A 24677-nucleotide genomic window follows, 5' to 3' on the forward strand; every position below is an offset into this window, starting at 1 on the left:
CACTTTGCTGTAAATTTGCATTACCGACAGTCCGTCCAATCATTGATTTGTCTTTTCATTGCCTTCATGTCAATGTAGCTAGACAAACTTCCCATTCACTGCAGTCAATGTAGTCTCAAAGCTGCCTTGAATTTACTTTAGTATCTGTGTTTTAAGCAGGTCTGTAATACTTTCAGGTCTGTTTTATGCATTGCTTTATTAAGTGTAGAATGTGTGTACAAAAAAAAGAAAAAAAAAAGAAGGAACTTTGATACTGTTCAGTGCACTGAATATATTTCCTTTGACACTAAAAAAATACATGGATGAAAAGGCACCATTTCTGTTTTTGCAGAATTTTAATAAATACACTGCTTTTCTTACGAAACAATCCAGCTGGTTGTCAGACTTCAAGTGTATGCCCTTAATGGTTTAACCATTTAAAATGATAGAATGTCCCATTTGTATGAAAGTTTTATATTTATCAAGCATATTTTGAAGGTATGTCCCATTGGTCACATCCAGTTTTCCATCCACATGCTCCCATCAACAACTTCAGTAAACCATCCAGTTAAAGAAGGGTACAGTAAACCACCCAATTTGATAATCTTTCTTTCTTTATTTGGTGTTTAACGTCGTTTTCAACCGTTCAAGGTTATATCGCGACGGACCATTTCTTCTTCTTCTTCTTCGTTCATGGGCTTAGACTCCCACGTTCACTCATGTTTTTAGCACGAGTGGATTTTTACGTGCATGGCCGTTTTTACCCCGCCACGACGGACAATTTGATAATGGTATATATACAGTAAACTGTTCAGTTTAAGAATGGTACAGTAAACCATCCAAGTTGACAATGGTACAGTAAACCGTTCAGTTTAAGAATGGAACAATAAACCATCCAGTTTAGGAATGGTACAGTAAACCGTTCACTTTAAGAATGGTACAGTAAACCATCCAGGTTAAGAATGGTCCAGTCCAGCCAATATCATTCCAGTGTGATAATGTCAACGTTTTTTGTCTCATATTGTCCCACCTTGGACGTTTAACATGCTTTTTCAGCTGAAGAAATGTTGTGCCTTTTCGAAAGCGTTAAATGTGTACAGTGTACATACATGTAAAGATGTACAATTTTTGAATTGGAATCAGTTAATTTATTAGTTTTAGCAGATATTTTTACACTGTTATATTATTGATGATGGATTCTGCTGTGTGCGGGTGAGTGTGTGTTTTGTGTTTGTGGGTCTGAGATAGTCCATTGATATTTGTACAGACAGTGTGTGCTGTATGTTCTCAATAAGTTGTCTTTTGAAGTTTGATTTTTGAGGTCTTCAGGTTACATGTTGAGCATGTAATGGTTATTGCAGAATCAGTTCTCACTGTCTTCTTCCCTGGAATTTGATTCTGAAGTTTGCCAACAAGAATCGCACTAGAATCTAATTTTTTGTAGCTCTTATCACACATTGTAAACCTCCCACTTTGGCTGCTACTGTTTTACAGAATGAATCTATCTATCACAGTTTTATTTGCTATGAATTTCAGACTAAAACAATTTCAGTTGTTGTATTTGCCCCAATCTCTTCAGCCGTTATCCAACTGGAGAGAACAATTGCTGTTAACCCTCACACTGGTGCAATTCTGTAACACATGTTACATAGCCAGTGGTGAATTAACAGAGAGAAAAATAACAAAAAACGGTCATATAGGTTTTCGCATCCATGGGAGGTAATCGGAACCAACCAAACAGACTGAGCCAGTAGCGCGACATATGTCGTGACAACCAGCCTAAGGGTTAATTGTGTGCATTTTAAACAGGCAGTACATAGCAGTTATCGGAATGTATATCTCTTCTTCTGAGAATTATGCTGTGGATATCACACAACTGGAGAGAAAAAAGTGAATGATAGTGTTGCATTTTCACTGCCTTTCTGTACTGTTTTAAGAGTAATAAAATTACCTTGTTTTGTCAGAGTATGCGACTTCAGATAGCGCTTTTTAGAGATACAATCTTCAATCAATCAATCAATATGAGGCTTATACCACGCGTATTCCGTGGGTACAGTTCTAAGCGCAGGGATTTATTTTTATTTTTTTATTCTATTTATATTTTATGCAATTTGTATCGCGCACATATTGAAGGCGCAATCTTCTATAATTTCAAACCACCGAGAGACTTATATAGACACAATCGAGTTTGTTTTGTTTCTATTGCATTTCTAGGAAAATATTGATGAACATCACTTGCATTAGAACTGAACACTCATGTACTGATGTGATGGAAATACAATTTAATTTGATTCTTTTCATGCATAAATTAATTACAATAGACTGATTCAGCGGAAGGAATGGGAACAAAGAACTATACTGATTATACTGAGCCATGTAAAGTTCTGTTTTATGATTAAATCATTGAAGACCTCCTGGATGTTGACAGAGATTCTGATTGAGTGTTTCTGTCTGATTGCCTTCATGTGTGTGGAGAGAATGTATAACACGTGTACACACACACACACACACACACACACACACAAAGAAAGAGACTAAGATGAACCGATGTTAACACACATGTATTGCTCTTATTACAAGTACATATGAAGCCTTGTAACATCTATATGAAGACCATTCGATTACTCTACACAAATATAACGGGCGTGGTGGTAAGACGTCGGCCTCCTTATCGGAAGGTCGTGAGTTCGAATCCCGGTCGAGACGGGCGCTGTGGCGTGGTGGTAAGACGTCGGCCTCTTAATCGGAAGGTCGAGGGTTCGAATCCCGGCCGCGGCCGCCTGGTGGGTTAAGTGTGGAGATTTTTCCGATCTCCCAGGTCAACTTATGTGCAGACCTGCTAGTGGCTTATCCCCCTTCGTGTGTACACGCAAGCACAAGACCAAGTGCGCACGGAAAAGATCCTGTAATCCATGTCAGAGTTCGGTGGGTTATAGAAACACGAAAATACCCAGCATGCTTCCTCCGAAAGCGGCGTATGGCTGCCTAAATGGCGGGGTAAAAACGGTCATACACGTAAATACGTGGGAGTTTCAGCCCACGAACGAAGAAGAAGAAGAAGAATCCCGGTCGCTGCCGCCTGGTGGGTTAAAAGTGAAGATTTTTCTGATCTCCCAGGTCAACTTATGTGCAGACCTGCTAGTGACTTAACTAGTGTGTACACGCAAGCACAAGACCAAGTGTGCACGGAAAAGATCCTGTAATCCATGTCAGAGTTCGGTGGGTTATAGAAACACGAAAATACCCAGCATGCTTCCCCCGAAATATAGAGTGCTGTCCCTTCTGCGCCGAGCGGCTGCATTTCAGGGCTCTCTCATATTTCGTACTGTGCGCCTTGAGTTGCCTTGTGGTGAGATGTGCGTGATATAAATTCTCGTATTATTATTATTATAAAAGTGCTTTCTGAACAAAAACAAGACAAAAGCAAGTGAAAATAGTGAATGGTGTGTAAATACATTCTAAATTTATTCAATATATTCAAAAGCAACAAAAAACAACAAGAAGATATTTTATGGAATATTTAGTTCAAACAAGACAAAGCTGTCTTCACAAGGAAATCAATTTTTTTTTGTAATTGAAAGTGCATGGACAAAATATACAACAGACAAGACCTCTGGTAAAAGAAAGTAAACAGGTGTGTTTGGATGCATGAAGAGTTTTATAATGAAAATATGTTTAGGCCAACAAAAAAAAATTGTCTGTTTCTGGTAACATGGCTAAAAAAAATAGGGTCGGTAGGTCGGTATTTTTTTTTATTTTTTTTTTATTTTTTTTTTACCCCAAATGTAGACCAATAAAACTAACTTTAAAAATCGCGCAGAGAGACTGGATTCACTATACATAGAGACAAGACACTCAACACATTTACAAATCGTCAGCGGACTTTCGTTTTCACACGTTTTTGTTGTTCATTTTCTCACCCTGTCCTTTACCACCCAAAAAAAAATAAAACATTTTTGAGTTTGGAAAAAAAAAGTTTAGGGTCGGCGCCGAAATTTAGGGTCGGTCGGGTGACCAGAAACAGACAATTTTTTTTTTTTGGCCCTATGCTAAAGTCAATTGTAGTGTTATAGAAAGGCCATTCATTCCCCTGCGAAGAGCTTGATTTTTTTTTAAGAGTAAGTGTTTAGATACACTGGAATAGAGAAACTGAATTTACAAAAGCCAGGTTCCCTTTGTAAATTCAACCAAAAATTAAAAATAGCCCACTGAAATTGAACATTCATGTCAAAACAACAAAACAAAAAAAGAACAATTAACTCCTATATATCAATCCTATGTATCAATGATATAAAGGCATGGCAGCCGAAGACCACCACTTTTTGACACTATATAAACACATTGTGCAGTCCACAGTTTACATCCGAAGAGGTGCTGCCTGTGCTGTCTGTCCAGATGAATGTCGGGATCGCACCTTCTTTTTCTCTTTACTGCAATCCAAATAGAATAGGTTCAGGTAAGTCATCATTTCTGATAGGTTCAGCTGCTAAAATACAATTCTACAACGAATTGTTATAACTTTCTACATCTGCTGTAATCTGGCACTGCAGAACAGGATGCGAAATGTAGCAGGGGAAGACAATAATAACAATAACAATAACAGCACTTTATTGTCCATTAAAATATTACATAAAAATGGAAATTTTTCTTCGGCACACCCTGTCTGCCTGTAAACGATTATAACAACAATTGTATAGGACGACACACATAAAACATAAAACATAAAAGGGATACAATCAAATATGATATTGCACTATGTAAATTTACCCTCTCATATCACAGGAGTTGGGTTTCACAGCCGAGTAATCACATTACAAATATTTCCCACACACCTTCACATGTACACATTGTTTGTTTTTTCCCAGCCGACCAGCCTCTACGTGATGCGAGAAGAATTTAAAATGGTGACTGCAGAAGGCAGGAATGACTTTTTAAACTGGTTTTTGCGTGCCAAAGGGACCTTATAACGTTTACCTGAAGGGAGAATTTCGAAACAGGGGTTGAGAGGATGGATCGGATCACGGACAATTTTGAGAGCTTTCCGCTTAATGGCAGCTTCGTAGAGACTGGTCAGCTGTCGTTGGGGTTGCCCAACAAGCTTGCTAGCCGTCGCAACAATGCGGTGGAGTTTAGCTTTGTTTTTAACATTTGTGGTACCATACCATGTCACAATGTTAAAAGTCAGTATGCTTTCAATCAAACTGCGATACACAAGTTCCATAACACTTTGATTGACATTAAAATATTTAAGCTTCCTGAGAAGAAAAAGTCGCTGCTGAGCTTTCTTATAAACAGCATGAACATGATCACTAAAAGTCAGCTTATTGTCAATTGAAACCCCAAGATATTTGAAGGTTTCCACAAGTTCAACTTCCTTGTCGCTTATTCTCACTTTTTGGGGACCACAATTATCACTCTTTCCTCCAAAAATCATTTCTTTTGTTTTGCCTACATTCAACTGCAAGAAACTGGACTTGAACCATTCATTCAGAAGATCAACTTGGGTAAAATACTTTGACAAAGTTTCGTCGTCCTTCAGACGCCCAACGAGGGCCATGTCGTCTGCATATTTAATGAGGGCTAGAACTGGATCATTTAAAAGCATGTTGTTTGTGTAAATGGAAAAAAGGACAGGAGAGAGAACACAACCTTGTGGGGCCCCGGTGTTTCGCACACGATATCGGGTCGATATCGGTCCGATATCGGATTTGACCGGATATCTCGGACCAAGATATCCGATATTGGTCCGATATTGGTCCGATATTGGATTCCAAGTTTGCTCATCAGATTAACGTTAAATTAATGTTAACTTTTTACGTTAATTAAGTTAACATTAATTTAATGTTAATCTGATGAGCAAACTTGGAATCCGATATCGGACCGATATCGGACCGATATCGGATTCCAACTTTGCTCATCAGATTAACATTAAATTAATGTTAACTTTTTACGTTAATTAAGTTAACATTAATTTAATGTTAATCTGATGAGCAAACTTGGAATCCGATATCGGACCGATATCGGACCGATATCGGATTCCAAGTTTGCTGATCAGATTAACATTAAATTAATGTTAACTTTTTACGTTAATTAAGTTAACATTAATTCAATGTTAATCTGATGAGCAAACTTGGAATCCGATATTGGACCGATATCGGACCGATATCGGATTCCAAGTTTGCTCATCAGATTAACGTTAAATTAATGTTAACTTTTTACGTTAATTAAGTTAACATTAATTTAATGTTAATCTGATGAGCAAACTTGGAATCCGATATCGGACCGATATCGGACCGATATCGGATTCCAAGTTTGCTGATCAGATTAACATTAAATTAATGTTAACTTTTTACGTTAATTAAGTTAACATTAATTCAATGTTAATCTGATGAGCAAACTTGGAATCCGATATTGGACCGATATCGGACCGATATCGGATTCCAAGTTTGCTCATCAGATTAACATTAAATTAATGTTAACTTTTTACTTTAATTAAGTTAACATTAATTTAATGTTAATCTGATGAGCAAACTTGGAATCCGATATCGGACCGATATCGGACCGATATCGGATATAACGTTAAATTAAAGTTAATTTTGTTTACGGCTAATGTCAGTTTTACCGAATAAAAAGCATAATATAATGGTTAGATTAACGTTATTTAAACATGTGTTTTTTTTACGTTGAGTGCGAAAATAAAAAGAACCAAAATAAAACTATAATTAAATTTTTTATTGAGATTTTTTTTTTTTCCTCGGACCAAGATATTCTGATATCGGTCCGATATTGGATTCCAAGTTTTCACATCATCGCCAATACAATCCCATCCATCACACCAATATTGGCACGATATCAGACCAATATCGGATACGATATCGGGTCGATATCGGACCAATATTGGGTTCCGACATTGGGCCAATAAAGTTGACGTTAATTTAACGTTAATCTGATGAGCAAACTTGGAATCCAATATCCGACCGATATCAGGCAGATATCGGATATCTTGGTCCGAGATATCCAGCCAGCACCCCGATATCGGACCGATATCGGACCGATATCGGGATACGATATCGGGTCGATATCGGATCCCGATATCGGATTTCAAATCGGGTCGATATAGGATTACGACATTGGGCCAATATTGGATATAGGTCCGATACAAAGAACCAAAATAAAACTATAATTAAACTTTTTATTAGAATTTTTTTTCTCCCTCAGACCAAGATATCCCATATCTGCCCGATATCGGTCCGATATTGGATTCCAAGTTTGCTCATGAGATAAACGTTTAGTTTTTACGTTAATTTAACGTTAAATTAACATTAAATTAACGTTCATTAAAACAAAACCATAATATCAAGTTAAATTAAAGTTAATTTTCGTTTACGGCTAATGTCAATTTTACCAAATAACAAGAAGAGCAAACGCTCGATCGAGTCACTTTCGGAGTTCTGAATATTATATGAGGCATCAGATGGACAGGAAGAAATTGCTATTCACAACACAATGCATACCTGAAGCATACCTGTGACCTTGAAAAAGGTCAAAGGTCACCAAAGCAGACGTCAAAGTGTAGAGGTCACTGGGAGTCACGTTCACATAAAATTTGAGCCCGGTCACTTTTATAGTTTCCGAGAAAAGCCCAACGTTAAGTTGTGTGTTGCCGAACAGAAAAGGCTAGTTATCTCCCTTGTTTTTCTGATAACGTTCGTAAAAGGCTACAGATGTAAATACTTTGATGTAAAGAATAATCCTACAAAGTTTCAATCACATCCGATGAACTTTGTCAAAGATATAAAATGTCTAATTTTTCCTTTGACGCTGACCTGTGACCTTGAAAAAGGTCAAAGGTCAACGAAACCATCGTTAAAGTGTAGAGGTCATTGGAGGTCACGACTAAACAAAATATGAGCCCGATCGCTTTGATAGTTTCCGAGAAAAGTCCAACGTTAAGGTGGTGTCTCCGGCCGTCCGGCCGGCCAAAGTGACTCAAAAAGCACAATATAATGGTTAGATTCAAGTTATTCAAATGTGTGTTTTTTATGTTGAGTGCAAACATAAAAAGAACCACACATAAAAACGGTCATACACGTAAAATTCCACTCGTGCAAAAACACGAGTGTACGTGGGAGTTTCATCCCACAAATCCAGAAGAAGAAGAAGAAGGAAGTGTGCATGCTAACATGAAACAAAACAAAAGACAAATAAATAAAACCATTAGAAATATGTTGTGAGAATATGTTCTAAACATTTATTCATCATTTCCATGATATATATACTGTACATTTAAAAAAACACACACCATAAAACCATGATAAAAATGTCGGAAGTTGAATCAGTTCTAAAGTTTCTGGAAGTGAGTTTGGATACATGTATCCCACTTTTAGGTTCTGTATCTAGAAATTTACCAATTCTATTCCATCTTTTGGGTTTAAAAAAAATAGTCTTCGCACAGCTAGGTATCTTGTACATGTATCCGAATGATGCCAGAGACACAAGGAAAGATGAGGTTATTTGCAACACCACCAGCAGAGGAAGAAGTCATTCACTTTGCAGCAGCAGATAAAAAGAATTGTTGAATTTGAAGCAGGAGCAGACACAGAAGTTGTTGAATTTGTAGCGTCATCTGCAGACAAAGAAGTTGTTGAATTTGCAGCAGACGATATACTTGTTAAACCTGCAGCAGCAAACGAAGAAGTCATTCACTTTGCAGCAGCACCAGACAACAAGAATTGTTGAATTCGAAGCAGGAGCAGACAGAGAAGTTGTTAATGTTGAGTTTGCAGCAGACGATATATACTTGTTAAATCTGCAGCACCAGCCTTGGAAAAAGTTGTTGATACAACCAGTGCAGACGATGGCATGTCTGCAATAGGAGACTTTGAAGATCTGCTCCAAATGCTATGACATCTGCAAAGACAGAGAATGCAACAATCTTAAAACATAAAGAATTCAGTGTGATTTGAGAACTTCAGTGTAAACACTATAATTATGTCTTCTTTGTTAATGCTCTTTGCTAAATATAGAACTGAAGGTAAATAAGGTTTACATTGTCTTTGCATTATGCCAATATTTGTTGAATTTACTTGTGTGTATATATATATATGCTAACTTTGATAGCATTCTTCTGTGTTTGAATGAAATGCTCTTAGTCAATGCTGCCTGGCATGGATAACAACCCCCCCCTCCCCCCAACACACACAGAACACCTTCCCGAAGTTTTTTCCAAGACTAAGACTGAGTAAGAGTAAGACAATAATATGTCAGTTGGACCTGGACTAAAAATATGTATAGGTCCAGATGTCCCGGCTACAACAAATTGTTCTGTCAGAAGACCTCTTATATTTCTTTATGTCGAAATTGATGTGATGGTCGACCAGCCAAGATTTAGAACAATGCGTCATAAGCATGTATTAATGACCCCAGACCGAAGCCTGACAACAACACTGCCTTCTCTCATAAATGATTTTCAGTTATAAATATAATATGACTGCTGGAACATTCATCAAGCGTTAACGTGGATTTTACCTGCAAACACACACACACACACACACATACACACACACACTTACTTGGCCTCAAAAGCCAGAATGTCACTTGTCAGGGTTGTAACTTGTAGTTTACATCCCTGTGAATGCTTTCTGGTATCCTCATGGTAATTCCTCCCACCCTGCAATGAAAGCATTGATGTGTGAGTTGCATTACAGTAGAGAACAGTGGTCAATCAAAACTTGTTTTAAGTGTCTTTGAAAAGACGATTTTCGAAAATAACTCTCTGAGATCTCTTATAAATGTTACTGTACAGTAATGGATTAGACCAGATTAAGAGACAATGACAAAAGGTGACGTTTTCATGTCAGTATGTCCCAAATTTATGACATCACCAGTACATTTTTCATTCTATCTAATCTGTTTTCGTTCTATTTTTTCTAATAACATGCGTTAACAATTGATTGCCAACTGGAATGGAAGAGCACAAAAAGTGTAACTTGATATGTAGTTTCTCTAGAGGGAAAAACATCTTCCACTTTCATGTCAGTGTGTCCCATGCAACATACATTTGCCAAACAGCTATGTGTAAGTAGATTATTTGTTAGTGGTATAGAAAATACTGATCAACAATCAAAGTCAGTTTTCACATTCATTTTCTACCTATTTCTTATTTGTTTATTCTTTTGGCAATGGTGAAATGTCAGCAATCGTGTGTCATTCGGGACAGTAGACATGACACCTGACCTTTTGTCACTGTCTCAGAAGCTGTGAGATTGAACAAATGTGTGAAAATGTGTGGCAATTATCAGATTGACAGAGAGAAATAAAATATCAGAGAGAGAGAGAGAGAGAGAGAGAGAGAGAGAGAGAGAGAGAGAGAGAGAGAGACAGACAGACAGACAGACAGACAGGGAGAGAGAAACAGACAGAGAGACTGAAACTGAGAAAGACAGACAGAGCAAGAAACTAGAAAGACAGAAGGCAGGAAAGAAAGAGAAAGAGAGATAAATTCACCTTTCCAATCGTTATGCATGATATTGCTTTGATATTGGTGACTCGTATCAAAAATAAGTCAACAATCACAATGCCAACGGATTCTGAACTTATGAACATCAACATGATTATGAATTTACAACACAAGTCACACAGTGAAGTAACATTACCTGAAAGTTCCATTTGCCATTCGCTCAGCGTCATAAGATCTGTATTGTGTAGTCCTGATATATGCTGAAGTGCAGCATGTTATCTTTTATCAGCAGACACACTGGCTTTGAAGTTGCAGGAGTGTTAAAAACGGTAAAAATACAGTACAAACTTTCTTGAGTTCGATTCGACAGAGAAAAGTCCGAGAGTAATGTCCCTTGGCGATCACGGGAGGTCACTCAGAATTACTTGTCCGGCAGTTACTGAGTAAACAAATGGCGAAATGCGTTGGGAAGATTGAAAACAGGCAGTTGCTAGAGCACTATGTTATACAACATCAGAAACGATCCTGACTGGACAGTCCAATACTAAGACAGAAGGAGGAAGACAGAACTGGACTGGTTTCAAGAGTGTTCCAAACAGTCGATCATCATGCATCACGTAAAACGTTGAGTGAGTATCGCCTATGCCTATGAACTTGGAAGATAGTTTTGCTAATTATTGAGACTTGATGTATTTTTTTCTCTTGGAATATATGAGACTAAACAGTGTGTTTGTTTCTTAGGTGTGTGTGTGTGTCACTGTGTGTGTTTGTGTCACTGTGTGTGTTTAGGTGGTTGCTGATTTTCTTTATTGTTGTTGTAAAAATAAAATGGTGATTTTAACTAAGAATCCTTTTATGGTTCTGTTGTGCATAATAAACAGTTTTTATTCTTTCAGATTTATAAAAATACCTCTCTACACACACACACACACACACACACACACACACACACACACACACACACACACATTGAATGTAGACAAATAAATCTGCCAGTGATGGAAGAAATGGTGAAGAACAAATGAAAGGTGAGGGAGGTTTTGCAGACAGCATGTCTCCTTATGAAAGCACAAACATGTTCATACAATGTCAACATTTTATATGATCATCTTGTTGCGTCATACTCATAACGGTTAATCTTTTTACTGCAGCTGGCCGTGAGGAAGCGCCATATTCAAACCGACAACAAGCAATTCGAACAGGTGCTTGCGAAGTGGTTGACAGGATTGTCGGATCGTCTACATGGTGGGAGGATGTCGAAGATCAACACAGAAAACGAGGACGAGGACTAAGATGAAGATGGTAAATAAAATTAGTGCTAATGTGCTGACAGCCAGCAAGGAACACGCCTCTCGGATTCACTCTCTCTTCATTTTGTGTTATTTTGCCTCTACATGATATAATGCCTCTACATATATATATGATATAATGCCTCTGCAAGGATTCCCTAGGCCTACTGTTTTGGAACAAATGCTATGTGCAATTATGTCGGAGAATGGGCTGACATCGTTCAATACCGACTGTTGTGGCGACTGAACAATGGCGATACTGCGTTTTTGATGTTCGACAAAGGCGGCCATGAAAAAGTGCGTCGGTGGTGCTACGTTGTGTGTCTCCAACTTTCAATCGCAGCTGACAGTGTCAGATTCAGGCTGTATGGTGCGGAGTGATGTTGTTGCGAGTGACGCTGATAGGCGGAAGGTGACAGACGATGCCAGATATGACGGAGACAAAGAACATCAATGGTCTAACCTAGCTGATATGTTTCAGAGGATGAGCGAGGAAAGCACCGTGAGGATAAAAGAGATGGTCTGAACATTTCCCGTTCCCCACCCTTGTGAAGAATTGGAGCGTAACAATCATTTGTTTTGATTATCATGACTGGACAGAACCGTTGCGTGACCAGTCCGTTGTTTGTTGCAAATCGAAAGACTTATTTAGTTATAATTGATTTCATAACTGGTTATCCGTTTGCGACGATTTTCCCGTCTCCTTTGTGTTAATTTGATTCATGCGTTTTGTGAAGTTATTGTTATTTCCTTATTCCAAGGGGGCTATCGCCTTATGGAATTAAATACTTTGACTTTGATGGGTCACATGAATCGTGACACTCCATAATTATTCGGTGAGGACCCATTGGTTAGTGGTCTGCTCTGCAATGCTGTGAGTCATGGGTTCAAGCCCGTCCTTTGGCAGCAGAGTGGATGACATTTCAGTGGATGAGTTATCTTATCACAAGGTCAGTTATTAATTGTATTAACTGTTTAATTTTAATTGATAGTTGTAATTTGTTTATGTTGCATTGGTAACTTATGTGTTTTCAATGATACAGTTGGTTATTAAATTATTCTCATTCTGCCTTTGACTCACTTTCATTTGTACTTGTGTGACAATGTTTATTGACTCACTTTCATTTGTACTTGTGTGACAATGTTTATCAACTACTTCATCTTATCATTTCTGTCTCCTTTTAAATTTTCTTCTGTTCTTGGGCCAGAAATCTAATATTTACGGATTACAGCAAGTTTTAGTGCAGGTCAAAGACGAACAAGTGCGAAAGCAATTGCCAAGCATGAAGCATGTTTTCATTAGTCAAGAAGTAAAGTCAGAGGTTCAAAGATGATCAGATAATTAATGCCAACTATTCGCTGGTTTTGCTTCATCGACTCTGCGGGCAGCTTCCAGGAAACCAAAGTTTTCAGGTTCCGGGGGAAGTATGGTTGCAAACCTGAAACTTAAAGGAATTGACGGAAGGGCACCACCAGGGCACCATAGAAGGGCACCACCCTTATCGGTTCCCGATATCGGTCCATTATTGGTTCCCGATGTTAGGCCGATATCAATTCTCTATATCGTACCGATATCGGACCAATATTAGTCCAATGTCGGAATCCGATATCGACCCGATATCGTCCCGATTTGCAATTCGATATCGGTCCGATATCGGGATCCGATATCGGTCCGATATCGGAATCCGATATCAAACTGATATCGACCTGATTTGCAATCTGATATCGGGATCTGATATCGGGATCCGATATCGATTCTCTATATCGTACCGATATCGGACCGATATCGGACCAATGTCGTAATCCGATATCGACCCGGTATCAACCCAATTTGCAATCTGACATCGGGATTTGAAATCGCGCCGATATCGGGATCTGATATGAGGCCGATACCGATTCTCTATATCGGACCGATATCGGGTCGATATCGGTCCGATGTCGTAATCCGATATCGGTCCGATATCGACCGGATTTGTAATCCGATATCGGTCCGCTATCGGGATCCGATATCGATTCTCTATATCGTACCGATATCGGACCGATATCGGACCGATATCGGACCAATGTCGTAATCCGATATTGACCCGGTATCAACCCAATTTGCAATCTGACATCGGGATTTGATATCGCGCCGATATCGGGATCTGATATGAGGCCGATACCGATTCTCTATATCGGACCGATATCGGGTCGATATCGGTCCGATGTCGTAATCCGATATCGGTCCGATATCGACCCGATTTGCAATCCGATATCGGACCGATATCGGAATCCGATATCGACCCGATATCGTATCCGATATCGGTCCGATATCGGACCGATATTGGGGTGCTGGCTGGGAACTTCGTCTGAAAGCACAGAATGACCAAACAAACGGTTGCTGAGGCTGACACGTTGTGGCCGATCGCATAGGAACTCCCTGATCCAGAAAATCAAATTATTGTTCACATCTAACTGGACTAACCTCTGGATAAGTATATGGGGCTGAATCTACGTACTGGTAAGCTCTATTTCTATCAGAAATGAACTGTTTTAGTTCTATCTTTCTGAATAAACTGGGGCCTTCCAAGTTCTGACAAACCCATCACATAGATTAGTTGAAAGAAATCTTCACTTACCTTTTCCGTTTAAGAGCTCTCTGGAAGTCTTTTGTTGAATCTCTACTGGTCTCTTCATTGAGCATCTTTTTCTTGTATAGATTCAACTTCTGTAACACAGGCTCTTGGGCATTTTGTACTTTCTGTCGGTATTTCTTGATCTTGGCATCTTTACGAGCTATTACTCTTTCAAGAAAGGCAACTTTCTGCAAAAGAATTTCAAAGACTTAAGCTCTCATTGTTTATGCCCATAGGCAGCAGTGACTGGCGGTTTCCAGTAATTCTCTCTCACACATACATACACATACATCCAAACCCACACACTCACACTGAAGAACAGCTAGAGACCAATGACAAAAAATATATAAAGCATCAGCTTTTCACATACACATATATACGCATATTTTTTTCCAAAAGGTAATGTTAGGTACACAATCAATCAATTGAAGAAAAGGACACCCACAGTTGTCACCAATAGCAAAGAATGACCAATGTCTTTGAGAGTACTGTACCTCATCTGAACATGGCTGACTCATAAATAGTGAACGCAAGAGTTCCGTCGCAGATGACCTGTCTTCAGCACCTTTTTGAAGCATCCGTCTTAGCAGGCCAACCTGAGACATATTTATACACTTGGTACATTTTAACATTTATAATCTGAAAACACATATGACCTCCAATCTAATTTTTCATAGATTTCCTTACAGTTACAAAGACAAGTAACACTTGCTGGTTTATGTTTCTTTCATGACTTGTCATAATATCATTTGTTTTTCATTAGGTTGGCAAAATTAATGTACAATAGACATCAACTTATTGATCACAGTTCTCACGCTGTCACACACATTATGTAGAATTGTTTGCGCCGCTGACTTTAATCTCAGCGACTTTTGCATGCAATGAATTTGTATGCCTCCAAGTTATTTGTTTAAAAAACAAATTTGTTTCAGAAAGGTTCCGCAAATTGTGGCGGAGACAGACAACAAATTTGTATTCATTATTACCAAGTTCAAGTTCAAGTTTTATTAGCCCATAACCCATGGGGGCATGCCAATCTTCACAATGTGGCGGTTTCTGCTCAACTATAGATGACATTTTCTTTACAGATTAAAACAAAATAGTGTGAGCCTATTCGGGGAAGACATTTACTTACTTGGGTAACCCATTCATCTCCTTGGAGCTCTTCAGGCAGATCTCCTTTTAACACCATTTTCACAATGTGAACCAGCTCCTGGGTTGTTTTTATTTTGACAAGAAGTTCAAGATAAATAATGCCGAGGCTGTAAATATCAACCTGAAAAATCATTAGAAAAACAACAACAAAATTAATAAATACACAAGCAATGTCTTTCCATATCTGTGATACATGCACCATAAGTTTATGACAAGACGTTACCGACTGCAGGACACATTGTGTGAAACAAGAAATTATTTATCCACATTTAAGGTGCTGCACATTAAGTTTTCGTACGCGCATTAAACAAGAATGAAAGCACGCTGATTTTGTACTTAGTAACCAGAGTACATGAACATCCAAACCTTTTACATCGTAAGAATCAAACAAGTCGCGTAAGGCGAAATTACTACATTTAGTCAAGCTGTGGAACTCACAGAATGAAACTGAACGCGTTAACGTAGTCCGCCGCTAGTGCAAAAGGCAGTGAAAGTGACGAGCCTGTTTGGCGCGGTAGCGGTTGCGCTGTGCTTCATAGCACGCTTTACTGTACCTCTCTTCGTTTTAACTTTCTGAGCGTGTTTTTAATCCAAACATATCATATCTATATGTTTTTGGAATCAGGAACCGACAAGGAATAAGATGAAATAGTTTTTAAAACGATTTCGGAAATTTAATTTTGATCATAATTTTTATATTTTTTAATTTTCAGAGCTTGTTTTTAATCCAAATATAACATATATATATATATATACGACTAGTGTCTGTCTGTCTGTCTGTCTGTCTGTTCGCGATGCACGGCCAAAGTTCTCGGTGGATCTTTTTCAAATTTGGACACCGTATTCAGCTACACCCCAGACACAACCTCATCGATGAGATATTTCAACACGTACTCTCAGCGCGCAGCGCGCTGAACCAATTTTTTTGTGTGTTTTTTTGTTGTTGTCGGGATCCACTACCAGATACTCTTCCTTATCTTCTCCAGTGTTTTCAGCCGCGATTATCTCCCTTCCTCCGTGTGGCGTCAATCCATATTCCCGTTACTACGTTACTATTTTTAGAAGGTCTCCAGTGTTTTGCGCGTTTATCTCCTTTCCTTCGTGCGCCGGCGTACACCCGGGTCCCAGGCGCAGCCTGGTATTCGGCTCTACTTCTTCCCGGCGAAGCCGGTACCCGGCGAAGCGGGTAATCATCTAGTATTTATATGTTTTTGGAATCGGACAATGATGAAGAATAAGATGAACGTAAATTTGGATCGTTTAATTAAAAAAAATTTTTTTTTACAATTTTCAGATTTTTAATGACCAAAGTCATTAATTAATTTTTAAGCCACCAAACTGAAATGCAATACCAAAGTCCGGCCTTTGTCAAAGATTGCTTGGCCAAAATTTCAATCAATTTGATTGAAAAATGAGGGTGTGACAGTGCCGCCTCAATTTTTACAAAAAGCCGGATATGACGTCATCAAAAACATTTATCAAAAAAATGAAAAAAACGTCTCGGGATATCATACCCAGGAACTCTCATGCAAAATTTCATAAAGATCGGTCCATTAGTTTACTCTGAATTGCTCTACACACACACACACAGACAGACACACAGACACCCTGACCCTCGTCTCGATTCCCCCTCTATGTTAAACATTTAGTCAAACCGTGGGGGATCCTTCTGAGTGGTCTTTGTGGACAGGAGGTCTTTATGGACAGGTGGTCTTTATGAACAGGTGGTCTTTATGGACAGGTGGTCTTTATGGACAGGTGGTCATTATGGAAGGTGGTCATTATGAACAGGTGGTCTTTATGGACAGGTGGTCTTTATGGACAGGTGGTCTTTATGGACAGATGGTCTTTATGGACAGGTGGTCTTTATGGACAGGTGGTCTTTATGGACAGATGGTCTTATGGTCAGGTGGTCATTATGGACAGGTGGTCTTTATGAACAGGTGGTCTTTATGGACAGGTGGTCTTTATGGGCAGGTGGTCTTTATGAACAGGTGGTCATTACGGACAGGTGGTCTTTATGGACAGGTAGTCTTTATGGACAGGTGGTCTTTATGAACAGGTGGTCTTATGAACATGTGGTTTTTTGGACAGGTGGTCTTTATGAACAGGTGGTCTTTATGAACAGGTGGCCACCAGGGCATGTTCGACTAATTTGATTTAACATTAACAGCTTTTCTCCTTTTCCTGCACCTGTCAACTACCCTTTCAGTACATGGAAACAAAGACACAGACGTGACTGAAAACATGTTTCGCACCTCTTCTTTGTAGTCCTTTACCGTTAACATTTCAGGTGCAGCGTAAGGATATGTTCCGGCTACCCCAGCATTGTCTGAAAAAAAGTAATGATTGATTCAACTGCACAAAGATGAAGTTTAGTTCAAGGAAGGACAAATACAAACAGAAACATCAGATATTGCTACAGTGGTGCCTGCTATGTGACTCACCAATAAGAGTGAAATTGCCACTTTCTGTTGTCTGTTAGACATGACCGAAATAAACATGTCACCTGCAATATCTATAGCACCTGTACATTTACTTCTGTTTAAAGACTGCTTTTTCAGACCTGTTTTTCTCAAATTCTTGAGGTCTTGAAAGGGGTATTCCACTGTACGAGAAAAGTTCAGCTACAAACTGTATAATGAGCTGCTTCTATATATATATATATACGACTTGTGTCTGTGTGTGTGTGTGTGTGTCCGCGATGCACGCCCAAGGTTCTCGATGGATCTGTTTCAAATTTGGTGGCCATATTCAGGTACACCCTGGACACAACCTGCTCGATGAGATATTTCAACACGTGCTCTCAGCGCGCAGCGCTGAACCGATTTTGGTTTTTCTCTGGATCAATTCCCAGTAACTATTCCTTATCTTCTCCAGTGTTTTCAGCGTTTATCTCCCTTCCTTCGTGTGGCATCAATCCATATTCCCGTTTCTAATTTTAGAAGGTCACTGTCGACAACGCTCAATCCATATTCCCGTTATACTATTTTTACTCTTCTCCAGTGTTTTGCGCGTTTATCTCCCTTCCTTCGTGCGGTGCGCCGGCTGTCCCCGGCGCAGCCGGGTATTCGGCTCAACTTCTTCCCGGCGAAGCCGTACCCAGCGAAGCGGGTATTCATCTAGTACATATATATATATGCATGTACAAGTATGTTTATGGAGTGGCAGCCCCAGGCGAAAATGCAGTACAGGCAGACAACTTGCTACAATGGTGTAGACTAAAGGACTATTCACACGGTTCCAACAAGCTTGCTAGCTGGCTTTATACTTTACACCTGCTTGGCATTTTCCAGGTGGGAAACATCTGTCTGCTAGACTAAAACGTCGTTCACACTGTCCCAACTGATATTCTCTTTCTCGCACTTGAACACTGGTACACAGCACAGGAACTTGTATCAAAGCGCCGGTCGATTATTAGAAGTAGTAAGTGTAACCGAGTGCCGAAACAATCACCTTTGGAGGCGAAGTCCCATCAAACAGGATTGAGAATTTTAGAGCTAATTTCTTAGCCCTATAAAATCTGTTTTGATTACGCAAAGGAAACCAAGAACATACAGAGAGACAGAAGCCGCCAGACCCCATCACAAACATAACTCTACAATCCACAGGTGTCTTGCCGGCGAGCTATAAATAGCTCGCACTTTCAAAGGCCAACAACTCTGCCAAGTCTGCTGTGAAGGGCGACGGTAGTCTCCCTGTCACATAAGGATACAATTATTGATATTGTGCTTGTTCTTGTCATAGGCATGAGTTCTACCATTTGGCAAATTCCTGCGTAATATAGTAGTAATCGGAGTTTTATCTTCTATGGATATTATAGGTTTCGCATAATCAGGGTTTCATTTACTAGTGCGCCTTCATCTTTAAATGTCCCTCAGGTGATGTTCGCATTGAAACAACAGAAGATGGCATCGAAAGCAGCGAAAGTGTTGAACAACTTGCTTCTACTATTTTGGTCTTGTTTCTCTCTCTCTCTCTCACACACACACACTAACCTGATACACTGGCACACCCGCATATCATCATATGGCACCAAAAAGAACTAATTTGCATCTTTCGACTCAAGCATTTTTAGACCGCCTAGCCTGCTTTGCGCTTTTTGCCTTTGACTATGTAATGTCCCATCAGAATTTGGTTGAGGGGGACAAATTTCCCATTGTCTTTTTCTTCCAGGCTAAACCCTGCATAATAATATGAAATCAGGTTTGAAATGTGCTCTGCAGTCCAGGTTTTTAACTTTTTTTTGGTACACGTAATGGCAATAGCGAATGCTTGGTTTAATCATCACATATATTTAACAAGGCAACATTCTTATTTACGGAGCACATGAGGAGAATTTTTTTTTTTTTAATGCTCACATAATCTTCTGCATAACGTTTCATGGTTGGATATGATTGAAAATTATGAAATTCAAACCTTCATAGATATATGAATATCCATAAAGTTTAAAGCAAAAGTGGACATACAAAACAGTAGGGAAAAAAAGGGAGAGAAAACCCCTCACAAATATATCAGAATTGTGAGTGAATACATCATGCTGGGTTTTTTCCCCACCCACCCCATCCATAACCACCTTTCCTTAAATTATAGAGATACAAACAGGAAAATCATCGGGTGCCAGACAGAAAGTTAGGGGAGTGAAAACTCAAGAATATGCCAGACGCTAGAGCCCAGCCAAGACCTCGTGCCCAGGTCACGGTAAACCAAACGGACAAGCGCTGATGAAAAACAAGCGCCGGTAACAGGAATTCAACAAGCCAGACAGCAGATGTTAGAGAGATGTGAACATACCTTAACACTTACTTGTGTATACAAGTGTCAGATTTTGTAACAGTGACTGCCTCTGTGTGTATAAGGAAGAATGGGATTTTAACATCCACAGTAAAGCACACAGAGCAGATCTCATACAGATATTATAAAATATGAAAAACAGATATAAAAAAGTTAAAAAGGTGTAAAAGGACAATTTTTTCCCCAATAGATTGACAAGCTTCGTGGCCATAAACTAGCTTAATGTTATGGTTTGCCATCTATGCACTACTCTATTGTACATTTAGGCTAAAAAAAAAAAGTTGTATGTTTCTGGTCACCCGACCCTACCTAGTTTTTTCCCGCCGACCCTATACTTTTTTTTATTGCATTTGTAAAAAAAAAAAAGAAAAAAAAAGCGTCAAAACGAAAGTAACAGACGGCAGACGACACAAGGGGGTTAACCCCGCATCCCTTTTGTCTCATTTGTTTTGTAATGTGTTGTCTTTCTCTTTGTATAATAAGTCCAGTCTCTTTGCGTCACTGTATAGTTATTTTCTACCCTGACCAACAACAAACAAAATAAACAAAAAAACAAAAAAAAATCCCTACCTATATACCTACCCTTTATTTTGTAGCCTAGCCATGTTACCAGAAACATACAAATTTATGTAAACTCTTCTTAAAAAGGTAAGTAAGCACTCACTAGAAGGGTTGGGAGTCTGACTCTGACACTGAGTCAACTTGCACAATCCAAAATCACCAATCTTGATCATCAAAGGACCTTCATGCCCAACAATGAATACATTAGCAGGCTGAAAAAGACAAAGAAAAAAAGACATGTTTCAAACCAGCAGCATAAATGTTTCTAGATCATGTTCAGTCTTACACAAAATGACAAAGAAACAAGTCGCGTAAGGCGAAAATACAACATTTAGTCAAGTAGCTGTCGAACTCACAGAATGAAACTGATGCCATTTTTCAGCAAGACCGTAGCATCGTCAGTCGACCGCTCATGGCAAAGGCAGTGACAAGAAGAGCGCGCGGGGTAGTAGTTGCGCTAAGAAGGATAGCACGCTTTTCTGTACCTCTCTTTGTTTTAACTTTCTGAGCGTGTTTTTAATCCAAACATATCATATCTATATGTTTTTGGAATCAGGAACCGACAAGAAATAAGATGAAAGTGTTTTTAAATTGATTTGGACAATTTAATTTTGATAATAATTTTTATATATTTAATTTTCAGAGCTTGTTTTTAATCCAAATATAACATATTTATATGTTTTTGGAATCAGAAAATGATGGAGAATAAGATGAACGTAAATTTGGATCGTTTTATAAATTTTTATTTTTTTTTACAATTTTCCGATTTTTAATGACCAAAGTCATTAATTAATTTTTAAGCCACCAAGCTGAAATGCAATACCGAAGTCCGGGCTTTGTCGAAGATTACTTGACCAAAATTTCAACCAATTTGGTTGAAAAATGAGGGCGTGACAGTGCCGCCTCAACTTTCACGAAAAGCCGGATATGACGTCATCAAAGACATTTATCAAAAAAATGAAAAAAACGTTCGGGGATATCAATCCCAGGAACTCTCATGTAAAATTTCATAAAGATCGGTCCAGTAGTTTGGTCTGAATCGCTCTACACACACACACACACAGACAGACAGACAGACACACACACACACACACACACACACACATACACCACGACCCTCGTCTCGATTCCCCCCTCTACGTTAAAATATTTAGTCAAAACTTGACTAAATATAAAAAAGACATGTTTCAACCCAGCAGCATCAAAATGTTTCTGGATCATGTTCAGTCTTACACAAATGCTGTTACATCACCATTTTTAGATCAAGTAACAGAGGTAAGGAATTACATAGCCTTTAGAACATAAAACAATCAGAGAGAGAGAGAGAGAGAGAGAGAGAGAGAGAGAGAGAGAGAGAGAGAGAGAGAGAGAGAGAGAGAGAGAGACTCGAGTGAGAGAGAGAGCGAGAGAGAGAGAGAGAGAGAGAGAGAGAGAGAGAGAGAGAGAGAGAGAGAGACTGACTGATCTTTAATACAGAAAGATAGAGGTTTTAGACACAGCCTGAGAGACAAAGAGAGACAGACAGACAGAAAGGTAGAGCAATGCAAAACTATTTTTCTGACACCTAAAACAAAGAGAATACTAAGATAACAGACCAGTGGAATATCATCATTTTATCCCATCACCTGCCTCTTTGTCTCTGTTAGCTGAGGAGGTGATTATTCTGAATATTCCATCACAACCGTATGGATATCCCATCACAACCGAGTTTCGATCTCAACTGTCATTGGTCATTGTCTTTGATTTCAGAGTACAATTGAATAATTTATAGAGGTCATCTGCATATTCAGAGTTTACAGATGGACTACTTTTTTCAACATACGACTGAAATATTTTGTGGTGTCAAAGTCAATATCACGTATAGGTACAGGCCTACATGTGTCAATATTGAGAAAATAAAGAATACTTCATACGATACGCACATTCTGCATGGATTTAAAGAGCGGAGTCGAGATATTTCGCTGGCTGAAGCGACTGCATGGTCAAAGGCATGTTCAACGAGTATCGCGAGTGGGATCAAGAGACGATACTCCCTAATTTTTACACAGACAGCCATCTACACAGAACCGTGAGAGACAGAACCGTGAGAGAGAGAGAGAGAGAGAGAGAGAGAGAGAGAGAGAGAGAGAGAGAGAGAGAGAGAGAGATCATTCTCTTGTAGCCTAGAGCCTGAAGCAAGAAACTGCTCATTAACATTCATTAGTGACCTCAAACGAGATTCATATCATACGTCATGAAAACAGAGTAATATATAACACTGTCAACGTGCTCAACTACACTCAGGGACATGCGATTCAGAGAAAACTACTGGACCGATCTTAATGAAACTTCACATGATGAGAGTTCCTGGGTATGATATCTCCAGACATTTGCTCATCAGTTTTTCGATAAATATCTTTGATGACGTCATATCCGCGGGCTTTTTGTGAAAGTTGAGGCCGCACTGTCACACCCTCATTGTTTGATCAAATGGATTGAAATTTTGGTCGAACAATCTTCGACGAAGTCCGGACTATGGGATTGAATTTCAGCTTGGCAGCTTAAAAATTAGTTACGAGATTCGTTTGCTCATTAAAGTTGTCATTAAACAATCGAATTTTCACTAACAGATTTTAAAAATGATTTTATCGTATTCCTCATCTTATCATGAATTCAAAAATATATAAATATGTCATGTTTACTCTAAAAATGTGCTCAGAATTACAGTACTACGTTCCGGAACGCTTCGCGGAGACGACGGTGACCAGTCTCGGTCTTCGAGGGTAAGTTAGTCGAGACTATATCTAAATATAGTCTCGGCGATGACTGTTTAAAGGCACAGTAAGCCTCTCGTAAACCATCAGAGATACGGCCAGGCTTTTACACACAGTACAAACACCCTTTCAATTAAAGACACTCACCGCGGATTGAGAACATCCTAGGTGCCCTCCGTAAAGAGCGAACAATTTTCAAAGAATTTATTTTTGCGTGGTTTATCTTACCCCTGAGCCATCGTGAACCCGTGTGATCCAGTTTCCCTTTTTCACAATGTAGTCGTCAGTTCAGTTGTCATTTGAATGCGACTCGATGTGAGCTTATCTACAATAGCACGTTTTTATGCACGAAACAAACGGCTGTGGTTCACAAGAACTCTAGCGATGGCTTTTGACTGTTGAGAGGAACGGCGATATGCATAAACCGTCGTCTGCTACGACCCTTACGTGACCCTGCTTCCGGGCTTTTCTTTTTTCAAACTTTCACAACTTCGAATTGTACTGATCTTGTCTTGATGAAAAAAGAATTCTTTTGTAAGAATGTTTGTGTAACAAGCTGTCAATTTATTATTTAGATTTTAAAAGTTAGGTCTAGCGCAAAAACGCACCACGGTCCAAAAACATTCTGATAATCATCGATCCATGGCCATGACCAGTTTACATCGATAGAATGAGACCCGAAGGGAAGTAACTCATTTTTGACCTGAGTTCAGGATGGGTCCAAAAAGTGTTCGAGACAATCTGCAAAATTAATTCTTCACTGAAAAATTGCTCGCTCTTTACGTAGGGCACCTAGGATGTTCCCGTTTGGTGAGCGTTCAAATGGAAGGGTGTTTGTACTGTGTGTAAAAGCCTGACAGTATCTGTGATGGTTTACGGGAGGCTTACTGTCCGGGCGTGATTTCCGGTATTAAATATTCATAACAGCCGTCCAGCACCAAAACGAGGCGCCATTGTTGTAGAGGAGCAAGTCCACGAAAATAAATTCTTTGGAAATTTCTCACGCTCGACAGAAAGCAGCCAGGATGTTCCCGTTCAGTGAGCGTTCAAATGGAAGTATGCTTGTACTGTA

General features: G+C 39.1%; 1 protein-coding gene and 2 long non-coding RNA genes across 4 annotated transcripts; 1 reads left to right on the forward strand and 2 right to left on the reverse strand.

The window, feature by feature from the left end:
* Nucleotides 1–1547: 1547 nt before the first annotated feature.
* Nucleotides 1548–21091, reverse strand: LOC138953815 (interferon-induced, double-stranded RNA-activated protein kinase-like). Its single transcript, XM_070325759.1, has 6 exons — nt 20956–21091; nt 17756–17829; nt 15478–15618; nt 14837–14938; nt 14346–14530; nt 1548–4409 (listed from the first exon to the last, which is right to left on the reverse strand). The coding sequence occupies exons 1-6, from the start codon at nt 21089–21091 to the stop codon at nt 4337–4339; spliced, it is 711 nt and encodes a 236-aa protein (XP_070181860.1). The 3' UTR covers nt 1548–4336.
* Nucleotides 8204–10746, reverse strand: LOC138953802 (uncharacterized). 2 transcript variants are annotated; one of them, XR_011451615.1, is made up of 3 exons: nt 10635–10746; nt 9552–9649; nt 8204–8889 (listed from the first exon to the last, which is right to left on the reverse strand). It is a non-coding gene; the product is annotated as an uncharacterized lncRNA (long non-coding RNA). The 2 variants fall into 2 exon arrangements; XR_011451614.1 differs by lacking the exon at nt 10635–10746 and having other exon boundaries at nt 9552–9781.
* On the forward strand, nt 10841–13003 carry LOC138953801 (uncharacterized). The gene is made up of 2 exons (XR_011451613.1): nt 10841–11067; nt 11590–13003. It is a non-coding gene; the product is annotated as an uncharacterized lncRNA (long non-coding RNA).
* Nucleotides 21092–24677: the final 3586 nt, after the last annotated feature.

This window comes from Littorina saxatilis, linkage group LG17 (assembly GCF_037325665.1).
Source record: "Littorina saxatilis isolate snail1 linkage group LG17, US_GU_Lsax_2.0, whole genome shotgun sequence".
In the NCBI taxonomy this organism is placed as follows: domain Eukaryota; kingdom Metazoa; phylum Mollusca; class Gastropoda; order Littorinimorpha; family Littorinidae; genus Littorina; species Littorina saxatilis.